The sequence below is a fragment of the Danio rerio genome, chromosome 12, assembly GCF_049306965.1.
Source record: "Danio rerio strain Tuebingen ecotype United States chromosome 12, GRCz12tu, whole genome shotgun sequence".
Taxonomy (NCBI): Eukaryota; Metazoa; Chordata; class Actinopteri; order Cypriniformes; family Danionidae; genus Danio; species Danio rerio.
Genome location: NC_133187.1, coordinates 40,898,118 through 40,923,670, shown reverse-complemented (window position 1 = coordinate 40,923,670; position 25,553 = coordinate 40,898,118). Strand labels below are relative to the sequence as shown.

Sequence of the window (25,553 nt, the reverse complement as noted above, 5' to 3'; positions counted from 1 at the left end):
TAACATTACATTGACATGAATGCAAGTTTTAGGTTCACACATTCAAAACAAGATGCTGACCACAGTTGGTGACATTTCTCCAGTCTTCTACTGCAATTCTATTCTGTTGGCAAAGCAGTGTGTAACCTCGCAGAGCCTCACATAGAGCCTCTTTGGCACCTTGTGTTTGCTCCAGCAACTGAACACAATCAGCAATTCGCTGTTGAGGATTAAATGTTCTGCTGCACTCAGCAAATGGTCCATCAAGCAAAGCCATGATACCACACTGTTGACTGAACTGGCTCCTGCTCTGAAAATGTCCTGGCACCCAGCTGTCAAATGGCTCCTCGCAGTGGGCTGATAGGGATCCATCACGCCAACTGCCCGCAAACAGTTGAGTGTCGTTTAAAAGGACGCCATCTGGTGTGTAAAACTCATCAGCAATATCTCCATTCAGGTTTCCACAAAGTCCTCCAAGTGTGCCATTGTAGGTGCTTGGTGCTGTGATGCGGACAATGTGTGGCCAGTCGGCTCTCACTGTCACCCCAAAGTTTGTTTCCAAAACAAAACCCCTCACACTGCTGTGATAGATGCGGATTTGACCAGAGTCAACACTGACGGGTAGACCAACCATCTGTCCATCCACCTGGAGAGATAAAGTATAAAGAAACTTTTTCATGTTGCAGACAGATTAAAACATAATGCAACAATGCTCTCATTCTCATAGATTTACATGTCAATACGTTGCATTACCTTTACATTGCTTCCCTCTCCTAATTCAATGGAGACCTGGATTCCTCCTGCCTCGAACTTCAGAAACCTGGCAAAGTCTTGAAGACCTCTGGGTATTTTCTCTACAGTCAATACAAAGTGTGGCAGAGAGGATGGCCCCATCACTCTAGCTAGGGTTAGTCCACATGCTCCAGCGTATCTGAAAATTTGCCCGTCAAAAGTGTGATATGACCCTAGATCTTCAACTGAGCAGGTAGCATAACCAATAGGTCTGCAGCCTCTGACGCCATTATGGACCTCACACACCTCTCCTGGACCACACTGATACTGATGGCAGACCATTGACATGCTGCTACACACACATTGTCTCCCACAGTCACCGTCCAACACTACCGATTGTCCTTCAGTGTAATAAAAGCCCTCAAACGTACAACCACAGTTTGCTTGAGGCACGCACACTCCAGCACTGAGAATGTACCCAGGATCACAGATACAACTTTCCTGATTTGGCAAAGGGCAGTTCATTGGGGCAGATGGATTACTACATGTTGCTGGGCAGCCTGTTCCTTGAGGCTCAAAATGACTGTGTTCAGGGCATTGAATTTCTGGAAATGAAGAAAGAAAATAAAGAATAGGCATCAAATCATAGTATATATTTTTTAATATTACAAAACAGATTAAAAAGAGACCTAATTTGATATTCAAACAGATAGCATAGTTCTACTCAAATCGTTTATCTAATCAAGAGACCTACCACAAAATCCTTGCTGCCTCCACTGCCCAAGGTGTACACCTTGTTGTTGGCACTGAGTGGCATACACATTCAGAGCCTGGCACAAAATTGGCTGGTACCCTTGTCCCAAACAAAGGTCATAGACACAGTTCTCAATGTACGTCTGTGGTGCAAGAACAGAATGGCAAGCGGCAAAAGGACCAGCAACATCTCCAAGGATTCCACAGTGGTTTGTGTCACTGTAACGATTTCTTTCATCAGTGGTGCAAACGGCACAAGCCAGACCTGTGCACCTGACATTATGGCACTCAGGGTCTGTGTCACTATCTACTTTCCAACTGTTGGCAAAGTCCACATCTGAGCTCAAGATCTCCCCACTGGGTGAACGGAAGTCATCATCAGACCGCAGGTTGTAGTTTCCACACAGACCGCAGGTGGCATTCTGATAGTCATATGGTACAGAAATGCTGACATAGCTGTATGCATCATATGTAACAAGCAGACCAAAGTCTGTGCTGATGGCCAAAGAAAAACCTGACTGATAAACTTGGATGGAGCCATTGCGTAGGGAGAATGGTGTCGCTGCAAAGCTTCCATTAATCTGAACAACGTTAGAAAAACAATGAATTAGAAAATGAAATATAAGACAGCAATTGAGAGAGAATTCAAATAAATACTTATACTGACCCTTGCTTCATAGTTGTGATCTCTGACCAGTTCAATTACTTCATCATAGACAAGCACTCTAACCATCCGTGTCCAAGAGACATGCGTGCTACCCCTATGCTCATTTTTGCCCTCAATGCGATAGTATGGCAATCCATTGTTGCAAGCCTAAACAATGAATTTTAAAAAATTACAATGTATTCATGACTTTTGTAAAACAAATATAACAACAAAACTATAAATTCAAACCTCAGATAGAACGTATGTGCAGGTCCCTTGAAAGTGAAAAACTTGATAGTCAAAGGTGTAGTAGTGAGGATCACCAGAGATGGTGCATGTTTGCCGTGGAATGTTCTGGCAAGAGTATTGGAAGACAGCTGCACGACAGGCTTGGGAATAACTGCATGGCTCCAGGCTACACTGAAGACCACTGTTGGTACAAATGCATTTCTGCTGGCAGGTGGCATCACTCCAGAAAGAGTCTCCAAGCTGGACTGCAAAACCTATAATAAAAAGTGAAAAACAGTGGCTTTCACATTTGATAACAATATATCTGCAAATTCGTAGAACAAAAACCTAAATAATGTTAAGGAATAATGATTAAAAGGTTAATCGATAAGCTAAAAAGAAGCGAAAATTTTTACCATTAAACTGGCAACCCCGTAATCCATTATCTGCTCGGAAGGCCCATCTGCCAGGCACATCAACATTGCTGCTGTGGTTTAAGTTTGTGATGTCACTCTGTAGCGAACTCGTAATTGAGAAGTAGTATCTAGAATTGCTGGTGTCATAACCCGCCTGTATGTGATTTAAATAAGCGATTAAAAGAATAAGAAAAAACATGTTAGTGTTTTTGTAAAGTTAGTCAGTTGGTGCTGATTCAACTTCTGTTTTTCACACCTGTACAAATCGATGACTTGGAGCAACTGTTCCATAATTCATCAAAATAAAGGATAAATGGCCATCAGAAATGAAAACCACTTGAAAAGATGTTTCCTGAAAAGACAAATGTAAAAATCACATGCTGGTCAACACTTATTTTCAAAAGCCACAAACACAGTAATCGTTTCAACTCTGCTTTGGAATTAAATATATTCTGAGGTGGTGATAAACAAGAAGATTTTATAAAGTCAGATTAGATTTCTTACGGTTCTTGAATTTGGATAATATGGAACTCTGTCCCATGTTACAACAAAGACCCAAGTAGCTGAGAAGCGCAGGTCAGGGAAGTATTGGTTAATGTCTTGTGTGGCATTTGAAATGACACTGCCGGAGGTGTACTGCTGATATGAAATGTCACCAGTGAAGCGGTTATCAATATCTGCCCACAATGGAGCAATGATGTCTTGTCCACGATAACCTGGGAATTGGTATGGATAGTAGCTGTACCATGGCCAGTCAAAAGTCAAGAATCCATTGTTGCTGATCTGAAAAAAAAAAAAAGTTTTTTTACCAACTGTACAACATTTTAAGTCAAAAGAGACAGTAGATAATATTTTTTTTCTGTCCTTAACCACATCCTAATCCATATAAGTTATTTCAGTGTAATATCATATAACTGGTGCAGTTTATTGAGAAAATGTATTTTTTTCTCAGTTAGATGATTGAGATCACTTGATTGTGGGACTGTGTACAAGCCCTCCAAGCATATTTTGATTATTCAAAAGTAAAATGAATAATAAAGTTAATGCAATGGGGCTATAAAGAAAATCATACCATAATCACTTACATATACTTGGTTGTATGTCTGTTCAAAAAATATGAATGGTCGTAGAAAATAGATGACTGATGAAATTCCATCGTCAGAACGATCCGTTTCTATGTCTCCAACTCCAAATGGATAAAATGGTCCTACATTTGTATTATAGACAGGGGGTGGAAATACAATTCACATTTTATATGTCAGATTTAGTATTATATAGTACAAAACATAAATATTTCAGTGTTCTGTTACCATGTGATTCCACATTAACATCGTTTTTGTAAATTGCAATAACCCACCTGAGGAAATATTTGTTGTTGTCGTGGAATTTAGGATACTAATATCTGTAAAAGAAAACAAACATGGTAAATAAAATTTTATATACACATAGACCCATTTAATGCATACCAGAAATGTATGTACTGCTAATATTAGTTCTGCTACTATTAATAATACTTTTACTGCCTCTCCTATTAAATGTATTTTTTTATTGTGTGCATTTTATTATTTGCATGATTTGGATGTTGTTGTTTTTGTTTTTTTGTTTTTGCATATTGACAACAACTGAAGAACTTATACTCTACCTGCACAATATGCAGAGCAGATTTGTGGCCTGACAAACTCGTAAACATAATAGTTTCCTGGACAAGCTTTGACTTGAATGGGATGAGATTTTAAATCACAGCAGCCACTCCATGAGGAAGCACAGACTTCTCGGGTGACCACTCCATCTTCAGGTTGTGGATGGGAGCCGTTGAGCCAAAGTGGGTAATAAGTACTACACATACCAGCACTAACACATGACTCTGGCATCTGGACACTCTGACCATTGTAGAAGAGCCTGTACCAGCCATTCCAGTTGACATTATAATCACACATTACATTGTAATAATAATATTTATCATAGTATGAGTGGTGAGTGGCTCTCCGTGGCTCATCCAGACTGTTGTAGTTATAGCAAGGGTCAACACTTGGAGTGGTAAATGGATCTGTATAAGGAACAGTAAAAAAAGATTTTCTTTGAATTCACACAAACATATGATTTCTACAGTTAAAGAAATTAATATCATGTATGTAAATGCAGAAATGTAAAAAGTGTAAGGGAAGGACTCTACCTGCACAATATGTAGGAGCTGGAATTGATGGCTTTGGTTTTTTCAATTCGTAGACATAGTAATTTCCAGGACAAGCTTTGACTTGGATTGGGTGGGATTGATTAGAACTGCACTGGTAATTAACAGAGGCGTAGACTTCCCGAGTTACAACTCCGTCTTCTAACTGAGGATGAGGTCCACCAAGCCACAGAGAACTAAAACCTCCACATGAAATGTAAGTGAAACACCACTCAGGCATCTGAGCGCTAATTCCATTAAGGTAGAGTCGATACCAGCCATGCCATTCAATGAGACCGTCGTCATATTGATATTGAGACCCATAACTTAATGTGCTTCTCCAGTAGTTGTCAAGAATGTTGTAGTCATTGCATGGGTCATAATCTATGCTGAAAGTGGCTGAAAAAACATTAAAATATTAAATAAAAGATTATATTTATATTGGTAATAATGGTCGCCATATCGAAAATACTGACATCACATTGTTAATGGAAAAATGCAATAATAAAGCTTATAACTGGTTGTAACAAATAAAATGGAATTGGTTGTTTGAGTTTTGGTTAGGTGACATTAATGCTATTAATCAGTCCATCTTGGTTCTCTAAGTGGCTGTTCACATATTGCATGTAAAAGTGGTGGCAAGTGAAAGGTGTGTTGCTTACTTCACGAATTTCAACACGCTTCTGAGATTGTGCTCCCGTGGGGAAAAATGTTAATGTTTTGCTGTGCATCTTCATTTGATATAACAAACGTGCATGCACAAAAGCCTCGATACGCGAATGACCATTGTATACCGTTAACTCATTAATTACCATTCTTAAAAAACAAAAGAACTGGTTATTTATTTACCCACTACCCATCTTACATTAAATGTATTGAATATACTATAAAACTTACACATGCTGGACCCAATAACCGAAGCTGGGCTTGTAGAGGAAAAGGCTTCTGTTATAGTACTAATATCTGAAATATAGAATTTGAGAGATTAGAGAAATAACTGTTTAATTTATTGATGATGATAATAATAATAGTAATAACAACAACAGAATAACAGTACCTGTGCAGTACCCTGAACATGTATATGTAGGTGGCTTCACAAATTCATAGACATAGTAATCGCCTGGGCAAGCTTTGACCCTGATGGGTGTTGACTTTAAATCACAGCAGCCATACCATGTGCTTCCACAGACCTCCCTGATCACCACTCCATCCCCTATCTGAGGGTGAGGACCGTTGAGTGACAGACTGTTTTGTGTGTTACAGCCTCCTCCACTAACACAGCTCTCTGGCATTCGGATGTTCATTCCATTATAGAAAAGTCGGTACCAGCCGTTCCAGGAGAAATTCTCATCACAAACATACAATCCACTTTCATTTGTGTCTCTCCAGGGACGATCCAGAGATGTATAGTTGTAACAAGGATCATTACTGGTACTGTCAAAAGCAACTGTTAAGGAGAAAACGTAATTTTTTAAATCACTGCTAAAATGAATTAAAGAATACCTTTTTTCATTAAACCATACAACATAATACATAAAACTTCACCTGTACAATACACAGGTTTGAAGATTGAAGCATTGGGTTTGACAAGTTCATAGACGTAATAATCTCCTGGACAGGCTTTAACTTGAATGGAAGTTGATTCATAGAAGCCACACTGGTGGGACATGTTGTTCCACCACCACCACCACCACTCCCAATACCATGATGACCTCGACCATGTACCCAAAACTTCACGGGTCACCACCCCATCCTCAAGTCGTGGATGAGAACCATTGAGAAACAGTCCAGTATCACCACCACATCCTGTCTGTGTCACACACCACTCTGAGAGCTGAGCATTTTTTCCATACAAATACAGCCGATACCAGCCTCTCCATTCAACAAGAGTGTCATCACGGCTTGAGTAATAGTTATAGTTGTTCTGGCGCAAGTCTCTCCAATTTTCATCAATAACATTGTATCCAAAGCATGGGTCAAAGCTTTGAGTTGTGACTTCTAAAATAGTTGAAAAAAAAGTGAGAAAAATGAGGGGTTTGCACTGTAGTTTAAATATCTAAATGGCTTTATTTAAAATAAATCTATTGACTTTTGTAAATCAAGTAAAAATCAGATTTAAAGATCATCTATGGTGTAAATACCTTTAATAATTGACTTACAAAAAGATCAGTGACTAAATCAGAATAATAGATTGAGCGCACACAAAACTGGTGAAAAGTAATCTTATATTTTCTAAAAGTATAGCATTATCATAAAAATAGGCCTTACTTTATTATTATCTCTTTGGTGGTGTTTTTTCCCCAGTGATCTGTTTTTTTTTTTTTTATTTAAGGCTTACTTGTATTAATATGTGTGAATGAATGTCTGTATTTCACTGTTTTAACAACAAAATACAGATGCAATCAGACTATCAACTGTTTAGTTATAAAGATGTATCTATACGTTCACCCTAAATATAGATATGTATATAGGTTACAGCCCATTGGTTAAGTATTTGCATAAACGTTTGTGGCGTAATGCATGAAAGCTAACTGACAAAACAAAATTCAATATTTAAGGGCAAATGCTACAGAAATATTCTTTACCTGCACAGTAGGTCCCATGGCAAAAATTTGGTGAAACAAACTCATAGACGTAGTAACTTCCAGGGCAGGCTTTCACTTGAATAGAATTGGAATGAAAAAAGCAGCAGTCGTTGTTCCAGTGACCACAGATACTTCGTGTTACCACTCCATCCTCGACTCGCGGATGTTCTCCATTTAGCCACAGAGGGGCATGAGTACTACACCTCAACTCATTAACACATGTGTCTGGCATCTGAGCGCTCTGGCCACTAATGTAGAGGCGATACCAGCCGTTCCAGTTGGCATACATGTCACACCGTATAGTGGAGGACTGCGTATTGTTAACTGATCTCCAATAATCATCCAGCACAGTGTAGTTATAGCAGGGGTCAAAAGCATCAGCCTCTGTTGTGGAAAAGTAAAATGAAAAATAAGAATAGAATAATTATTTTGAATCAGAATTGACATGTTAATCTTAATCTTGACCCTACAAAGTCATTTTTAAAATGGAGATCTTTAAATCTACTTACACAACACATTTAAAAATAGTGTAGTTTCCTACTGATCTTTTAACCTAAGAGCAAATGTATGCTTTTCAGATTATTCCCATGAGGCATTTTTTTAGAAATAAATTAATATTACCTGAGGTTGTAGAGGGTAGAGTGGTGGATTCTGGAGTTGTAGTTGTCACTGCTGTTGTAGATGCTAATATGTTGTTGTGTCTGGTAACATCTACAACACAAGGAAAAATAAATACTTTAAGAATGATACATTTTAGTTAATGTCAATCAATTTTAAAATCAACCTAAAAAAAACATGCAGTAAACAAAAGGAAATCACCTACCTATACAATAAGATGAACAGAATGTTGGCCTGGCAAACTTATACACAAAATAGTTTCCAGGACAGGCTTTGACTTGTATGGGATGAGATGTGTAACCACAGCAGTCATTCCATGTGGGACTGCAGACTTGTCGGGTGACCACTCCATCTTCCAGACTTGGGTGGGAGCCGTTGAGCCAAAGTGGCTGATAACTGCCACACATGCCATTGCTAACACATGAATCTTGCATCTGGACACTCTGACCATTGTAGAAGAGCCTGTACCAGCCATTCCAGACAACATTATAATCACACACGCTGCCGAAGTAAGAATTGTTGCTGGCTCTCCAAGGCTCATCCAGACCAGTATAGTCGTAGCAGGGGTCAGTATTTGGGGTGTTAAGTGAATCTAAAGTAAAAATATAAAGAATATATGTGTTAGTGCCCAGCATAAATGAGTACATAAGTAACATATCTCACATTTAAATTAATATTTAACGAGATATTATGAAAAAACATATTGGTGCAAATCAATTTTATTTGATTTTCATTACATTTATTTGATTATTACTGAAGGCTGAAAAAAGACTGCAGATCACTGAGCAAAAAATGGGCATACCCCAATGAACATGTTAGGAGTCAACAAATCAAAAGTGTAATGAACAGATATATTTAAAAATAAATAAATAAATAAAGGTTTAAACATAACTGAAACTGCCAAGAATATATACTGTATATGATCTGATTTCACTCATAAATGGATTAAAAATAATAATTTTCAAAGGAGGTGTATTAACTAATGCTGGCCATGTTATATTGCATTCAATATATTTACAATAATTAATGACAACATTTAGAATTAAAAAGTCTATAAATTAATTTGTTAAAAGTTATGACAGTAGATGTACATTATATAAAGCATGAAGGAGAATGTACCTGCACAATATACAGGAGCTGGAATTGATGGCTTTGGCCTAATAAGTTTATAGACGTAGTAATTTCCAGAACACGCTTTGACTTGGATTGGGTCTGATCTGTAGTTGTTGCACTGGTTATTAACAGAGCCGTAAACCTTTCGAGTTACAACTCCATCTTCAAGCTGTGGATGAGGGTCACCAAGCCAAAGTGAAACGTAACCTCCGCATGACATATAACTGAAACACCACTCGGGAATCTCAGCACTTGACCCATTGATAAAAAGTCGATACCAGCCATCCCAGTGAACACGAGAGTCATCGTATCCATGTCCATCCGCCAACCAGTTATTGTATACGCTTCTCCAGTAATTGTCAAGACTGTTGTAGTTATAGCACGGGTCATAATCTGCATTGATTGTAGATGGTGAAAAGAGAGGAAGAAAAAATAAACATAAAAAATACACAGTGCCACTTCATTCCACACATCAGTTAACCACACAACATTTTAAGTAATTCTTGGACTAAATAAAAAATGAAGTTCTGCACAAGACTTTTGGCCAGCGGAGAAATTAAAATGGTCGTGCCCAACTGAGTCTGGTTCTCTCAAGGTTTTTTTTTTTCACTCCCATCAGGTGAAGTTTTTTTTCCCTCTCCGCTGTCGCCACTGCCTCGCATGGTTCAGGACTGGTAGAGCTACGCATCGATGAATTTGCTCTTTGGTGTTTGAACTCTCAGTAATGATTAAATCACACTGAACTGAGCTAAACTGAACTGAACTGAACTTAAACACTAAAACCTGAACCACACTGTTCCAGTTACTGAACCACACTGTTCCAGTTACTATGACCATTTATGTGAAGCTGCTTTGACACAATCTACATTGTAAAAGCGCTATACAAATAAAGCTGAATTGAATTGAATCGGCGGTCATCTTTGAAACACCTCTCTGTAAGTATGGTCAGGCATTCTGTTTGAATGGGGAAACATCAAATTCTCCAAAATTGCTCGCCAAGATTATGGTTAAATTTCATGTTAGGAATCAACAATAAAAGTAAACAAAAACATCAGTTTCATCTTGTAAACAGAAAATCAGCAGAAACTCACGTCTGGTCTGAGCCCCTCCCACGCAAAAACTTCAGTCTATATCAATTGCTGATTGGCTCCTGTACTAGAAGGCGGGGCTTCATTCATCATATCTACTTTTACACTTTTCCCCATTCAAAACTATTTGAGTGATACATCTTGTGTATTCTATAGTCTTTGGTTGAACAATGCTGTTTGATAAATCAATTACTACCCAGTAGCCTGGAATGTACAAAACCCCTCTAAAACCAGCCTGGTCGATCAGCTAACCAGCCTAGGCTGATTTAAGCAATTTTTTTCAGCTTCTGCCTCGAGTGTTCATCATGGCCCACTGGGCCTGCCTTGCACATAGCCAAGCATTTATACTTCTAAGAGCTGTTTGTGTTGCTCTGCAATAACTCTTCCGAAACACTAGCTGGCAGTAGGTTATGTTCCTCCGTGTCGAGTTTCTACAAGTAGCTAAAACTTGCTTATTCAGAGGTGGGAACTGGTGGACGTGCAACAATTTTAATCAAAAGGTAAACACTTCACGCGATAGACACTTGTAAACACACTTTCTATCTAGCTCACTGCTCTCAGCACTGCCCACACTTGTCACCACTACCAAGCTGACCAATCACAGAGCTTGTGATTAATTGTGTAATTAAGTGTCGTTAATTGTAGATAATTAAGGTGTGCGTCAGCGTCGGCCACAGCGAGGGCTATGCGACTGCGGGCTGCACTGGAGCGTGGGCTTGACGCAGAAGTATAAATCACCTTTTAGACAACAAATAAATAAATACAAAATAATTCCTTGACTTTCCTGACCCTTAATATTCCATGAGACATGGGAACCTTGGAATAATTATGTTTGATGGCTCTTTTAAGTGACAGCTAAAGATATGTACTTTTTTTTTTACAATAGAAACATACTCAAGGTAATGCTGGATCCAGTGACGGCAGCTGGACTTGTAGTGGGAAGCTGAGATATTGTGCTGACATCTGAAAATAGGAAAGTGTAACACATTACTGCATGGACCATTTGTGTGTAAGAACTGCTTTTTAAAAAAATAATTAACATGTATCACCTATACAATATCCTGAACATGAGAACATTGGATCAGCCAATTCATAGACATAGTAATCGCCTGGGCAAGCTTTTACTCTGATAGGTGTTGATCTGAAAGCACAGCAGCTATACCATGTGCTTCCACAGACCTCCCTGATCACCACTCCATCCTCTATGTGAGGGTGAGGACCGTTGAGTGTCAGACCATTTTGTGTGTTACAGCCTCCTCCACTAACACAGCTCTCTGGCATTCGGATGTTCATTCCATCATAGAAAAGTCGGTACCAGCCGTTCCAGGTGAAAGAGCCGTCACAGATGTAAAATCCACTTTCATTTGTGGCTCTCCAGGGACGATCCAGAGATTCATAGTCGTAACAAGGATCATTACTGGTGTTGTTGAAAGCAACTGTTAAGAAGAAAAACGGAAGTTAATGAAATTACTGTTAGAATGTTGTCAAAAGTGTATAGGGTTTTGTGGCTTGCGGTTTTTTGTTTAACCGGTTAAAACAATGATTTAAAAAAAATTTTGATTCTTTACTATATATCATTAATTGAAATGCAGTTTTAGCTATATTATACTAAAATATTAATCTTATACTGAAAACAACAAGGTTATATACACAAAATACACAAGCACCTGTACAGTATGTAGGCTTAGGCATTAATGTGCTTGGTTTGATGAGTTCATAGACGTAATAATCTCCTGGGCAGGCTTTGACTTGGATGGAGTTGGATCTATAGTTGCCACATTGGCTGAAATACCACCCTGATGACATTCCTAACACATCACGGGTCACCACTCCATCCTCAAGTTTGGGATGAGAGGCATTGAGATACAGTCCAGTTTCACCACCACATCCAGAGTAGCTCACACACCACTCAGAGAGCTGAGCACTTGTGCCATTCAAATACAGCCGATACCAGCCGCTCCATTCAACAAGAGTGTCATCGTGGACATTGTATGGAGAGTTGTAGCCGAGTACTTCTAAACCTCTCCAGCCATCATCAAGAATACTGTACTGAGTGCACGGTTCAGAGACGGGAGTTCTGACATCTAGGAGATAAAAGATGAAATTAGTGACAGAGGTAAGAAATGTTAGCCTTTACATATGACATATGTTATCTGCCATAATGCAATAAATAATGGACATTGAACAATTAAAATTGACAAACCATGCACAATATAGTGGACAATTCAAAACCCAGTCATTAAGTCCTTATTATGAATTATTTACATGTGTTTTAAGAATACTTTACAACTGGTTTACACCACTGCATGATGAAAAATGTGCAGAAATGCAGATGAAAAACAGCTTAATTTAAAATAAAAACTATATATAATAATAATTCATAACCAATATAGGTCAGATGGCACCACATAGAGAACAACAGAAATGCAAGCCTGTAAACAATTCTGGATACACTACTTTTAGGTTTTGAACTGTATTCAAATACTTTAAGAAACCTAAAAAAAAAAAAACTTTAACCTTATAAAATAATAATAATGATTAAAAAAATCAACCAATCAATTTAAAAAAAATTGTGTCAAAGGAGAACAGAACATTACATTACCAGTTGTTATGGTCGGTGGTGTTACAGTTATATTGTTGGTACCATTGCTGAGTTCTGAAAAGTTTTTGGTGAATATTAGGTAAATACTTATTTTTTGTAAATTAAATCAAAAAGACACTTCTACATACATGAATAAATGTAAACATATTTACCTGCACAGTATGCCGTAGAGCAGAACACTGGGCTTTTGAACTCATACACATAATAATTGCCAGGGCAGGCTTTCACTTTCATGGGATCAAATATATAATTGCAGCAGTCACCGCTCCAGTGGCCACAGACATCTCGGGTGACCACTCCATCTTCAACTTTTGGATGTTGACCATTTAGCCACAGTGGAGCAACGGTGCCACATCTCATCTCATCAACACACGTCTCTGGCATCTGAGCATTTTGACCATTGAGGAAGAGACGATACCAGCCAACCCAACTTAAACTAGCATCACAATTGTATGAATATTGATTTTCTATTGCCCTCCATGGATCATCCAGGGATGTGTAGTTATAGCATGGGTCAATCTGGAAAGCTGGTGTTACAAAAATTTATATGAAATATATAAAAACAAAGACACTATATACTGATATAGACTATATACTGATATAGAATATATTTATATAAAGACATACTGTAGAATATATATATATATATATATATATATATATATATATATATATATATATATATATATATATATATATATATATATATATATATATATATATATATATATATATATATAAATATATACACGCACACACACACTTACAGTCAGCAGAGAGCACAACATTCTAACTTACCAGCTAAGGCAGTCTGTGGAATCGCAGTTGAAACACTGATACTAGTATTCCTGACATCTGTAAAATAAATACATGAATAAATGCACACACATATATAATGAAATAAATATGCAAAAAGCAGATAGATTTTCTAGCAAATCTCATATCATTGTGCAAACCTGTCTGTCAAATGCAAACACACACCTGCACAGTAGGTCCCATAGCAGAAACTAGGGCTGACAAATTCATAGACGTAGTAATTTTCTGGGCAAGCTTTCACTCTAATGGAATAAGACTGGAAAGCGCAGCAGTTGCCCCACCAGTTACCACAGACAGCTCGGGTCACCACTCCATCCTCAATTTGTGGGTGTGAACCATTTAGCCACAGAGGGGCATGAGTGCCACAGCTCAGCCGATCAACACACGTGTCGGGCATGTGAACGCTTTGGCCGTGGATGAAGAGACGATACCAGCCGTTCCAGCTGACGTACGTGTCACACCGTAGATCGAAGGTGAATCGATTATCTGTGGCTCTCCAAGGTTCATCCAACACGGTGTAGCTATTGCACGGGTCAAACTGGAGTGCTGTGAATGCACAAAATGAGATATTTTTGTCCACTGCCATGTATTAAATTCTCAGAACTGGCAACACTGTCTAGTTATGCACCACCTCAGAATAAGTGTAGGCTTTTAATATGAGTAAAACAAAAACGCGACCTAACAACCAGGGATTTCAAAATGAAATAGGCATAAGTAAAAATAAACATGTTAGAACCTGCTATTAAAATAAGTGAAAGGTTTAAAGTTCTGAGGGTCTTTGCTAATCGCTAGTTTTAACCACGGTCTAGTACGAGTCATTCATTCATTCATTCATTTTCTTGTCGGCTTAGTCCCTTTATTAATCCGGGGTCGCCACAGCGGAATGAACCACCAACTTATCCAGCAAGTTTTTACGCAGCGGATACCCTTCCAGCCACAACTCATCTCTGGGAAACATCCACACACACATTTACACACACTGCGGACAATTTAGCATACCCAATTCATCTGTACCGCATGTCTTTGGGGGTAACCGAAGCACCCGGAGGAAACCCATGCGAAGGCAGGGAGAACATGAAGACTCCACACAGAAACACCAACTGAGCCGAGGTTCAAACCAGCGACTTTTTTGCTGTGAGGCGACAGCACTACCTACTGCGCCACTGCCTCGCCCATAGTACTAGTCAACACAGAAGAACAACTCCAAAATAATAGGCTATTCATTTATAGGCTAAGTTCGTAAATAAGTCAGCGTTTTGACAAGGAGTAACATTAGTTCAAAACATATCTTATTTCTTAATTTATTAGGTACATTTAAAAAATGTTATTAACTGAGGTAATAATTAACCCAAACGGCCAGCTTAGAATGTCGACCGCATAAAAGTTGAAGACTGTTTTACTTCCAACCTATAAATGAGACCTCAAGCACATAAAGACGGTTACAAAATAAATACAACTGTTGTTTGTATTATATACAAATTAAACTGAGCATATTAAAAACATAAAGGCTATGATAACAATATAAATAGTTAAAGCTAGCCAATAGCTAACACTGCTAATGGCTTATAGCAAAAGTAGCTATAGCAAATGCTGTATTGCAATATGTTAAAACGACAAGTTAATGCAGTCTATGAGAAAAAACAGTAAACTAGGGGAGAGCGAGGCACAAGGTAACACTTTTAGGTTTTGGTTAAATAAGGAACAAAGTAATAGGGTTAGACAAACCATTTTTTTGTACCAATAATAAAAAAGACTCTCTGCAAATGAGCACTGGTTGTATTATTGCCTGACATATGGTTTCTGTGCAGTATTGCCAAAAGTGCCAGGAGTGTAAATTACGATTTACCTCACCTGCTGGGCAAGTTGTGACATAGGCCACAGGGGGCTGGTTGTAACACTTATAAAGGCAGATTTAACAATTAATTTAAATTCCGTTACTTTAAATAGTAGCTATATTTCCTCAGTAATTGTCTCATTTCTTTTTTATTGTTACATAACACAGTGTATTTATTTATTTATTTATTTATTTATTTATTTATTTATTTATTTATTTATTTATTTATTTATTTATGTATGTGTTTATTGGATAAACACATTTGAATATATTTGCACTGTTAGCCATTTATCCATTATTATACAATGCATTTATTTGCACTATTAGCAATATTTTTTTATTTTTAAAAACATTTATATATATATTGCTAGTTTAGTTGGTGTCCAACAGTGTGTGATTTAATTGTAACTAACCCCGCTGTGTCATGTTTTCCTCAAAACTGGCTAGCAGTTACCGTGTGTTTTTTACATATTTCAAAATGGTTTCATCTTTTAGTCTAGACTTTTTAAAATAAAAAATATTGACTATAATAAAAAATACTTTTATGCTGCAAAAATGGCTTCTCCTGTGTTTCTCATGCAAATTTCACCAAACTTTTTAAATAATTGGCAGGAAGACGTCTGCTGACATTGTGGTGAAAACCATGGAAGCATGCCATGGTTAATCCTGGGAAAATAACTTAAAACTCTGTGTTACATTTAACCCTGCGTTACTTTGTGCCCCACGGTCCCCTACACCACACACTCAGCTTTAAAAATAAAACCTATTGTGGTGGTGGTGATAATGATGATGAATAATAATACAACAACTTAAGTGTAATGTAGTAGAAACATCAAATAGTTATGTTTTAAAAAGTACAATACTATACCCTGATAGGAATCAGTAGTGGATTCTACTGGTATTATTGCCAGCTCTGTTGTAGATGGCATTGTAGTTGGGATATTTATACTTCCGACATCTAAAGGAAAAAAAAGTTTAGATTACAACCTGTCATTTTAATCACAACAAAAACTGTTAAATAAAGTCCCAAATCAACCCCTATATGAAGAACACATGTGTTTACCTGCACAATAAGATGAACACTGTTGTGGCTTGACAAACTGATACACATAATAATTTCCTGAACAGGCTTTGACTTGTATGGGATGAGATCTGTAACCACAGCAGTCATTCCAGGTGGGACTGCAGACTTGTCGGGTGACCACTCCATCTTCTAGACTTGGGTGGGAGCCATCAAGCGAAAGTGGGTGAGGAGAGCCACACATACCAATTTCAACACATGAATCTGGCATCTGGACACTCTGACCATTGTAGAAGAGCCTGTACCAGCCATTCCACTCAACATTATAGTCACACAAATTACTACTGTAAAAATTATCTGTGGCTCTCTGAGGGTCATCCAGACTGGTGTAGTAGTGGCAGGGATCAGTATTTGGAGGGCTGAATGGAACTATAGTGAAAATATAGAGAGTGTATTATTTGTATTGTGGAGTTAACAAAAAAAAAAGCTGTGCAGCAAGTTGCCTTACAGTTTTCATTTTAGTCAACTTTTATTGTTTTTTACAGTGTGCTGTTATGATATGGTGACACTAAGGGCTGCAACAACTAATGGATTAAATCAATAAAAATCGACTACTAAAAGCGTTGGCCACAAATTTCATAATCGATTTATTGTGCTGCGCAAGACGGTGACGTTTGATTATTAAAAAACACTTCAGTTCAGCGCGGAGCATAGTGAACACGGTCTCTCTCACGCACTGATACAGAATTCGCCGCCTCATAGACAGGGATGAGCAGGAAGGGAGTTCAACAGCTGGGTAAAACACTACAGAATCCTACTTCTGTTCCGTTTTGAAGTGAGGACTGTAAAGTCCCTGGTGCTGATGTTTTACTCATTATGCAGCTTGACAAGCATGACAAGTAAGTGTTAGCTCATTTACCTCAAGAGCGGCAACTGAGAAAATCAAACCGAGCTTTGGGTCGATGTATGGCGCTAATGAGTCAGCGAGCTTGCGCTGAGCTCTCGGTAAGGGACCGTTGGAAAAGTGCCTTTTTTTTTCTTTTTTTTAAACAAAACCAACTTAACCCCGCTGAGAAAGACGTGTCATATTATCACAATTATGCAGCGTTATAACCGTCTAATGCTTAATTTATGTTTTAGACATGTAAACGCATACTAGTAGAAAAATAAATCTACCCTGCTGAAAAATCCAGCTTAAACCAGCCTAGGCTGGTTGGCTGGTTTTAGCTGGTTGACCAGCCTGGTTTTAGAGGGGTTTTGGCCATTTCCAGGCTGGTTTCCAGCCATTTCCAGCCTGGTCTTAGCTGGTCAGGCTGGAAAATGACCAGCCAAATCCAGCTAAAACCAGCTTGACCGGCCTGGTTAAAGCTGGATATAGCTGGTTTTGGCTGGACTCCCAGCTTGGCTAGGCTGGTCAAGCTGGTTTTAGCTGGTCATCTCCCAGCCTGACCAGTTAAGACCAGGCTGGAAATGGCTGGAAACCAGCCTGGAAGTGGCCAAAACCCCTCTAAAACTAGGCTGGTCAACCAGCTAAAACCAGCCAACCAGCCTAGGCTGGTTGAGGCTGGATTTTTCAGCAGGGTAGAGTTTGTAAAAATCACAAGAAAGTCTAACAATCCATTCAAATGTAATTTGCCGATGTGTTTTATTCATATCAGATACATATATTGAAAGTAACTATAGAGTTGAATCTGTTCTTCTCTAAGTTCACCAGCCACTTACTTGCATGTATTTGGGGAGTAACTGGTGAATTCATGGGCTGAATCCTACGTGTTCTGCTTTTTATGAATGAGGCAAATGTGCGGCCATAAGTAGACATGGCAGCGACCATCTCGTGTTATAGATCACGATCACTTACACATTTATGTGAACTGTTTGAAACTTCTGTTTGAGATTATATCTCATTAAGATTATTTTATTTTCTTAATTCACAAATACTTGTTTTAAGCAAACAATCACTTCATTTTGAGATGTTTTCTGAAAAAAAAAAAAAAAAAAAACAAGACATAATTTCTTATGCTATTCCATGTGTCTAGTATGTATCTTGACTTAAAAATATTTAGATATTTGGATTGAAAACAGGGCAGAACTATTTAGTTTTTTTTATTTTATTATTTGTTTTATTTTATTATTATTATCTTTATTATTATAACAGCTCAGGGATGAGCTTTTTTGAATAAAAATTAATGCTTTTCTTCTATTTTTTAAAATCTGATTTATCAATTGATAAAAAAGAAAAAAAAAAAACTCGACCGATTAATCGATTATCAAAATAACTGTTGCAGCCCTAGTGACACTACAATATATGTCTCTGTTACCTGCACAGTATGTAGGCACTGGGATCGATAGATTTGGTTTTATTAGCTTGTAGACATAGTAATTTCCAGGACAAGCTTTGACTTGGATTGGGTCGGATTGATAGGAACTGCACTGTTCGTTAACAGAGCCGTAGACATCACGAGTAACAACTCCATCTTCTAGATGTGGATGTGAACCACCAAGCCACAGAGAAGTAAAACCTCCACATGACATTGAGCTGAAACACCACTCAGGCATCTGAGCGCTCGATCCATTAATGAAGAGTCGATACCAGCCCTGCCATGCAACACGAGTGTCATCATATCCAGAGATAGATCCATACAAAGGCAAGTAATTGAGCGTGCTTCTCCAGTAATTGTCAAGAACGTTGTAGCTGTGGCATGGATCATGACCCGTTACGTCAGCTGAGGAGATAAAAAAAAAGTTACTTTTTAAAAACTCTTTGGTGTTAGTGTAAACTAACTTGTATGGTTTATTCTGACAGAAAATAAATACTAAAAACATAACTGTACATTTCACTTAGACTACTTTGTTTAATCTGGGGAAGTTCAAAGATGCTAAAGCAGACAAGTTGTGTGGTTAGAGTGCAAACTAAGTATTTGAGAGTGGGTCAAAGAGTGTCGTGAGCTGGCAAAGGCAGGCTAAGAGATTATGTAAATGTATTGTAATTCTACACAGATCTGTTGTGTAAGTGAGAATGCAATAACGACTCACTTTGGTTCAGGATTGATTTGTTCTTTTAGGAGGCAATAAGATTATTTGACAAACTTTGAACTTTAGAATTTAGCACATTTTTTCACAATAACAAACATCTGCACTACACACTTACAGACAGGTAATATGTGATTTATTGTGTTTGCCCATACAATGGAAGCTAACTGTTTGGTTATCTGTTTAACATTTGAAAAACTACAATGTAACAATCAGGACAGGCTAGTAAAATGCTCAGAATGGTATGTCATGTCATATTTACAAAGCTTCTATTGAGCTTTAGCAAATATAGCTGCTTGTTGCTTTTATAAACTGTTATTCCATATACAGTAAAATCTAATTTATTAGCCCGTCTGTAAAATCTTTCGTCTTTTTAAAATAAATATTTCCTAATTGTTGCTTTAGAAAGCAAGGGCACTTTCACGATTTTTCCTATAATATATCTTCTTGAGAAAGTCTTATTTGTTTTAATTTGACTGGAACAAAAGCAGTTTTTAAAACTACAGTTGAAGTCAGAATTATTAGCCCCCCTTTGAAAGTTTGTTTCTTTTTAAAATATTTCCCAAATGATGTTTAACAGAGCATGGAAATTTTCACATTATGTCTGATAATATTTTTTCCTTCTGGAGAAAGTCCTATTTGTTTTATTTCGGCTAGAATAAGAGCAGATTAGAATTTTTTATGAACCATTTTAAGGTCAAAATTATTAGCCCCTTTAAGCTATATATATTTTTGATAGTCTACAGAACAAATGATCATTATACAATAACTTGCCTAATTACCCTAACCCGCCTTGTTAATCTAAATAACCTAATTATACAGAATTTTTATTTTTATTTTATTTATTTATTTATTTTTTTTTTTTTTTGGGGGGGGGGGGGGGATGAATTCTGACTTCAACTGTATTTTAGGGTCAATATTATTAGCTCCTTATTTATTATTTTTATTTTTTTGGACTGACTATACAGAACAAACCACAAAGGTCCAAAGACTTGTCTAATTAACATATTTAAGTCTGTAAAATGCACTTTAAACTGAATACTAGTATCTTGCAAGATAACAAGTAAAAAAAATATATTATCATTATGGCAAAGACAAAATAAATTGATATAAATTACTTACTGTAATAAAGAAGTTACTTTGCTACTACCACTTTTATGTTTAAAAATGTGTTAAACTTGTCTGTTAAAAATAAATTAAGAAATATTTTAAAATGAATAAACTATCAATTTTGTAATGAAGCTTTGAATGGCTGTCATTATATTTTACAGTCCTTTCCTAATATTTAATTGTGAAAGAGCTTAAAAAAAAAAAAAGTTTTCATCAATAAACTTACACTGCAAATTTTAATAATAATCAAAATGACTGCCTTGGCAGTTCAAGTGTTCAAATTTAGAGTTTTGTAACAAGATATAGTTGAGCACTACTAACCATGCCACATATTTATGTGAGTGTGATACATATTTAGTAATATTTAGCAACCTACACATTGATATATTATTAGCTGGTCTTGGAGTTGTATAAACAGCTGGACTGGGAGTTGTCTGTGGAAGTGTGTTGATGTCTATAAAAAGGGAGAAAAGACATTAATGAAAACTAAACTTCAGAAAATATGCACAACTTCTAAAAATTGAGAAAAACAGTACCTGTGCAGTACGCTGAACACCCATATTGTGGCTTCAGAAGTTCATAGACATAGTAATTGCCTGGGCAAGCTTTGACTTTGATGGGAGTGAATCTGTCAACACAGCAGCCGCTCAAAAAATTGGACCCACAGATATGTATGGTTACCACACCGTCCTGTACCCGAGGGTGAGAACCATTGAGCCACAGGCTGATGTCTGTGTTACAGGTGCCTCCACTAACGCAGCTCTCTGGCATCCGGATGTCCAATCCATTGTAGAAAAGTCTGTACCAGCCATTCCAGGAGAAAGAGTCATCGCAAATGTACAAGCCATATTGATCTGTGGCTCTCCAGGGACGATCCAGAGATTCATAGTTGTAGCAAGGATCAGTGGTGACATTGCTTAAAGCATCTTTTATAAAAAGGAAAGGATTGTTGGTGAAAAAGCAACAGGTGTCTCATTTAAAACAACAACAAAATTTTTTTTAATTATTAATCACACTTTTTTTTTAATTAATCATGATTAATCATGAAACACCGTATTTACTACAGAAATAAAAACACAGGCATGTAAGTGCCATTTGAATTTCAAAACAATCAAAGCCAATAACAAACAAAAATGATTTCCATGTTGGATTCTGAGCGGACTACACACACACACACACACACACACACACACACACAGAGACAATGTGCGTAGTACAGTGGACCCAGTGGGCGTGGGAGGGATCTCTTCAGATTCATCAACACTTATGATCGCGTTCATCAAATTTGCTTAAACTAAGCGTTCTAAAGTATGGCTGTCTTTTACAAGCAAAGATTCTGACACAGCAATGTCAAACTTATGAAGTGTGAGGGCTTATGGAAGTAGCTTAAAGGCAGAGGAATGGGCTGCCTTTGACAGGTTGCGACTTCATCTGCCACTTTCACTACAGTACATTTACATGGACACCAATACTCCGCTTTTTTGATTAAGATAATACTTATTAAGAGTCTACCATGTAAACAGTGATTTTTGATTACCCTAAAGGATCACGCGAGTCCTGAAATGCAGAGGTTTTTCTTTCTGTTCGCCAAGCGGTATCAAATTCCTTTAAAACATCCCGAATGAAAATATGCTAAATGAAAGTAAACTGCTAAACTGCAGTTAAAGTTTAAAGATTAAAAATGAAACACCTGAAATAGCTTCTGGAGGAATCGCAGAAAAGCCTGGTAATGCTACATTAATTGTTTCATACTGAAACTTTCTTTCTAGAAGCGCGTCCTTGGTCATATCCAAATTTCTTTGCACGTTAAACACATGCAGGGCCAGAGCAAGCTGAACTGGGGCTCTAGGCAAACGGCAATTATGCCGCCCTCAACTCGAAAGTGAAAAAGAAAGTGACCGGTTTGCTCACTATTCTGCTGCTCAAGGCGGCCGCCTAGGTCGCCTCTATGCATGCACCACCACTGAACACACGTCGGCCAAAACAGAAAATAAATTTAAAAAACTGCAACTGGTTTTCGCGTTAAATATTTAAAATTAAGCACGTGCGTTACCGCACTAATTTTGACAGCCCTTATATATATATATATATATATATATATATATATATATATATATATATATATATATATATATATATATATATATATATATATATATATAATAGCATTGCAATATTCATAGCAATTTGTAGCGCCTTTTCACCCTTTTGTATTACTCAGCAGATCAAAAAACTATATAAATACAAATATTGAAGCTGTTAGATGACATAATGTACTTTTGAGGATTTTTAAGGTGAGAATGTAGTTGTTTGGATTGAAACTATGCAGTTTACTTATAAGGATAGTGCCTATTTTAAATATTTATAATTTCGTAGAGTCAGCACATCAGCGGCCATCAGTCTGTCATATTTAGCAGAGCAAAGACGGTTGACGTTCCATCACAAGATGGCAACAGAGACTGCATAATAAACTACAGCTGAATAAATGATTACAGAACAAGAAAGTAACATTCTAAGTCGATCTCTCTCTTTTTTTTATGTTGCAGTGCTGTATTTATACCTTAGTAATATGGTCGTGTTTGCGCTGCTTTGGCTTTTTCTGGGTTAATTATTGTGATCTCCCGATTGCAACAGAGAAATACTGGGAAATCTTTGTAGACTGATGGCATTTTATGCCATTCCGCCTTATATATCTTAAAACGTGAGCAAAATCAGCTGTTTTGTCATCACTTTAGACATTATGCAAAAGAATCATTCAAATACTAGTTTTGAAGTGACGTTTCTGAAGTAGCAACGGTTTCTGCTGTTCTGACGTCAGCAGCAGATGTGAATGAATGGCGGAAGAATGAGGTTGAACACCATGAATAATGTGAAATTTACCGTCAGCCCCATAGACGCTGCATTACAAACATCTCGCATAAGGGGTCATTTGTTTTATGTAATTTCACGCAAAGATGATATAATACTAATCCTCAAAATATTCAAAATTTGTAAGGATTTAAGATTATGATGACCGTTAAACAAGTAATAACAGTCTTGTGAAAAGGGTCCATTTTAATGATTCCTCACTGCATGTGCAAATACTGCTGTTGTAGAGTCTGTGCATTTTAAAAGGGTTTTAGGTGACATACTGGAGTTTTAGGTAGTTGTTCAGACTTCAGATATTAAGATTAATTTAAAGGATTAGTGTAATGTTTTGTGAAATTGGGATTAATACATCAAAGCTGAATAAATAATCTTTCCATTGATTATGATAGAATACTTAGAATACTGATAGAATACATCAAGCTGACATATAACTATTTAAAATCTGGAATTTGGGTGAAGGTATTTTAAGAAAATCACATATGTATATATTACCACATATTTGAAGTGCAAACAATTACATTTGCACCTAAAAGCATTATGTGACACTACAACAGCAGTATTTGCTAAACTATGGTAAGTTTAGTCTTCTGTCATGACAAATGCTGAGGAATGACACTTGCTGAGCTATCAGCTGGTTTGACACTTTAATTTTAACATTTGTTCTAGTGATTCATTCATATACTGTAAAACATATGAAGAATTAGTCACAACAGCATATGTTTTTAATTTATTGTAACTTATTAAACTAAGTTAATCATGTTCTAACTTAATTTTACAAAGCCGTTTTGAGTCAGTTTAACATAATATAAGTTTAATGGACTCATAAGATTAAAATTATTTAGCTTACAAATATAAGGCAACCGGGATTTTTTACAGTGTATGGAATGTATAGGAACTAAAATCCATTGAACTTTTAGTTACCTTAATCTATTTCAGACTCTTTGAATGAAGTGTATTGTTGGTTTACATGATAAACATTATGAAAATGATAATTAACATGACACAAAGGTACCCAAAAAAAGAAGTTTTTTTTATTATGTAGACAAAAAAAAATGCAATATTGAGAGAAGCGATCAAAAAGAAAGTAATTTTATTACTGAAAGATACAATCTAATCAGTTCAAACCACACTTCAAGGAAACAAATGCCAGATAATTCTGGTTTCTACAGATCTTTCTAGTACAGATACATATTTTGGGTGCCGCAATATCTTTTACATCTGACTGATCTTTTATTGGTGTGCAGTCAACAACGCTTTACATTTATAACTTATTTTGCAAAATGATGACAAAATTACTAAATACATAATCAATTGTAACACATGTAAACATTTTATTTTTAATGACATGAAACTCTTACCATTAACCAACAGGAGTAGTGACACACACAATGAGATTGGAAACCTCATTGTGGCAGACTGCTCCTGGAGACGTCAGAGTGATCTGTAGAAATAAACACAAAATACATAGACAAATGCATTAATGGTCAAGATTTTAAGAATGTATTTAAAAGCATTAATACAGCCTGTGAAAAGTAAAGTAACAGTTTTTAGGATTTCTATTTGAATACATTTCAAAATGTATTCCTGTGACAGCAGAAGATTTTAACAGGCAGTATTCTAGGTTTCAGTGTTAAATCGTATTACAGTTTTTCTATATTGGTTTGGTTCATTTCTTGAAACAGGAATTACATTTACATTACATTTTAAAACAACATGGACAAACATCCAAACCACTTGGCAATTGTTCACAACAGACTTGATTTTCTCATTCATTTGATCAAATTGCAAATGTCTAAGTACATCTTTGTAAATAATTAAGTACAGGTAGCCGACATTTAGCACAATTTCCAAGTGAATAGATCTTGTTGATCTAAACTGATTTGTTGATTCTCAGTTTAATGGTTGTTCTCTCCAAAATATGTCAGCATCATTTCATTGTTTAAG

At 36.8% G+C, this 25,553-nt stretch overlaps 1 protein-coding gene across 2 annotated transcripts in view; it reads right to left on the bottom strand.

The window, feature by feature from the left end:
* Positions 1 to 25,553, bottom strand: part of si:ch211-39f2.3 — a 97,095-nt gene that overhangs the window by 17,126 nt on the left and 54,416 nt on the right. For both annotated transcript variants that reach the window (XM_009306880.5, XM_017358564.4), the window contains exons 2-33: positions 24,968 to 25,050; positions 21,278 to 21,667; positions 21,118 to 21,195; positions 18,920 to 19,324; positions 16,644 to 17,030; positions 16,449 to 16,538; positions 13,912 to 14,292; positions 13,729 to 13,785; positions 13,083 to 13,457; positions 12,931 to 12,984; positions 11,996 to 12,412; positions 11,378 to 11,764; positions 11,223 to 11,291; positions 9,247 to 9,633; positions 8,333 to 8,719; positions 8,131 to 8,220; positions 7,510 to 7,893; positions 6,470 to 6,922; positions 5,982 to 6,371; positions 5,822 to 5,887; positions 4,928 to 5,323; positions 4,397 to 4,801; positions 4,112 to 4,156; positions 3,840 to 3,961; positions 3,259 to 3,537; positions 3,011 to 3,106; positions 2,755 to 2,908; positions 2,360 to 2,613; positions 2,132 to 2,278; positions 1,466 to 2,045; positions 733 to 1,316; positions 61 to 625 (exon numbers count right to left, since the gene is read on the bottom strand). In XM_009306880.5, coding sequence (XP_009305155.1) covers positions 61 to 625; positions 733 to 1,316; positions 1,466 to 2,045; positions 2,132 to 2,278; positions 2,360 to 2,613; positions 2,755 to 2,908; positions 3,011 to 3,106; positions 3,259 to 3,537; positions 3,840 to 3,961; positions 4,112 to 4,156; positions 4,397 to 4,801; positions 4,928 to 5,323; positions 5,822 to 5,887; positions 5,982 to 6,371; positions 6,470 to 6,922; positions 7,510 to 7,893; positions 8,131 to 8,220; positions 8,333 to 8,719; positions 9,247 to 9,633; positions 11,223 to 11,291; positions 11,378 to 11,764; positions 11,996 to 12,412; positions 12,931 to 12,984; positions 13,083 to 13,457; positions 13,729 to 13,785; positions 13,912 to 14,292; positions 16,449 to 16,538; positions 16,644 to 17,030; positions 18,920 to 19,324; positions 21,118 to 21,195; positions 21,278 to 21,667; positions 24,968 to 25,016 — 8,923 coding nt within the window. In that variant the 5' untranslated portion in view covers positions 25,017 to 25,050. The remainder of the gene's footprint in view (positions 1 to 60; positions 626 to 732; positions 1,317 to 1,465; positions 2,046 to 2,131; positions 2,279 to 2,359; positions 2,614 to 2,754; positions 2,909 to 3,010; positions 3,107 to 3,258; positions 3,538 to 3,839; positions 3,962 to 4,111; positions 4,157 to 4,396; positions 4,802 to 4,927; positions 5,324 to 5,821; positions 5,888 to 5,981; positions 6,372 to 6,469; positions 6,923 to 7,509; positions 7,894 to 8,130; positions 8,221 to 8,332; positions 8,720 to 9,246; positions 9,634 to 11,222; positions 11,292 to 11,377; positions 11,765 to 11,995; positions 12,413 to 12,930; positions 12,985 to 13,082; positions 13,458 to 13,728; positions 13,786 to 13,911; positions 14,293 to 16,448; positions 16,539 to 16,643; positions 17,031 to 18,919; positions 19,325 to 21,117; positions 21,196 to 21,277; positions 21,668 to 24,967; positions 25,051 to 25,553) is intronic.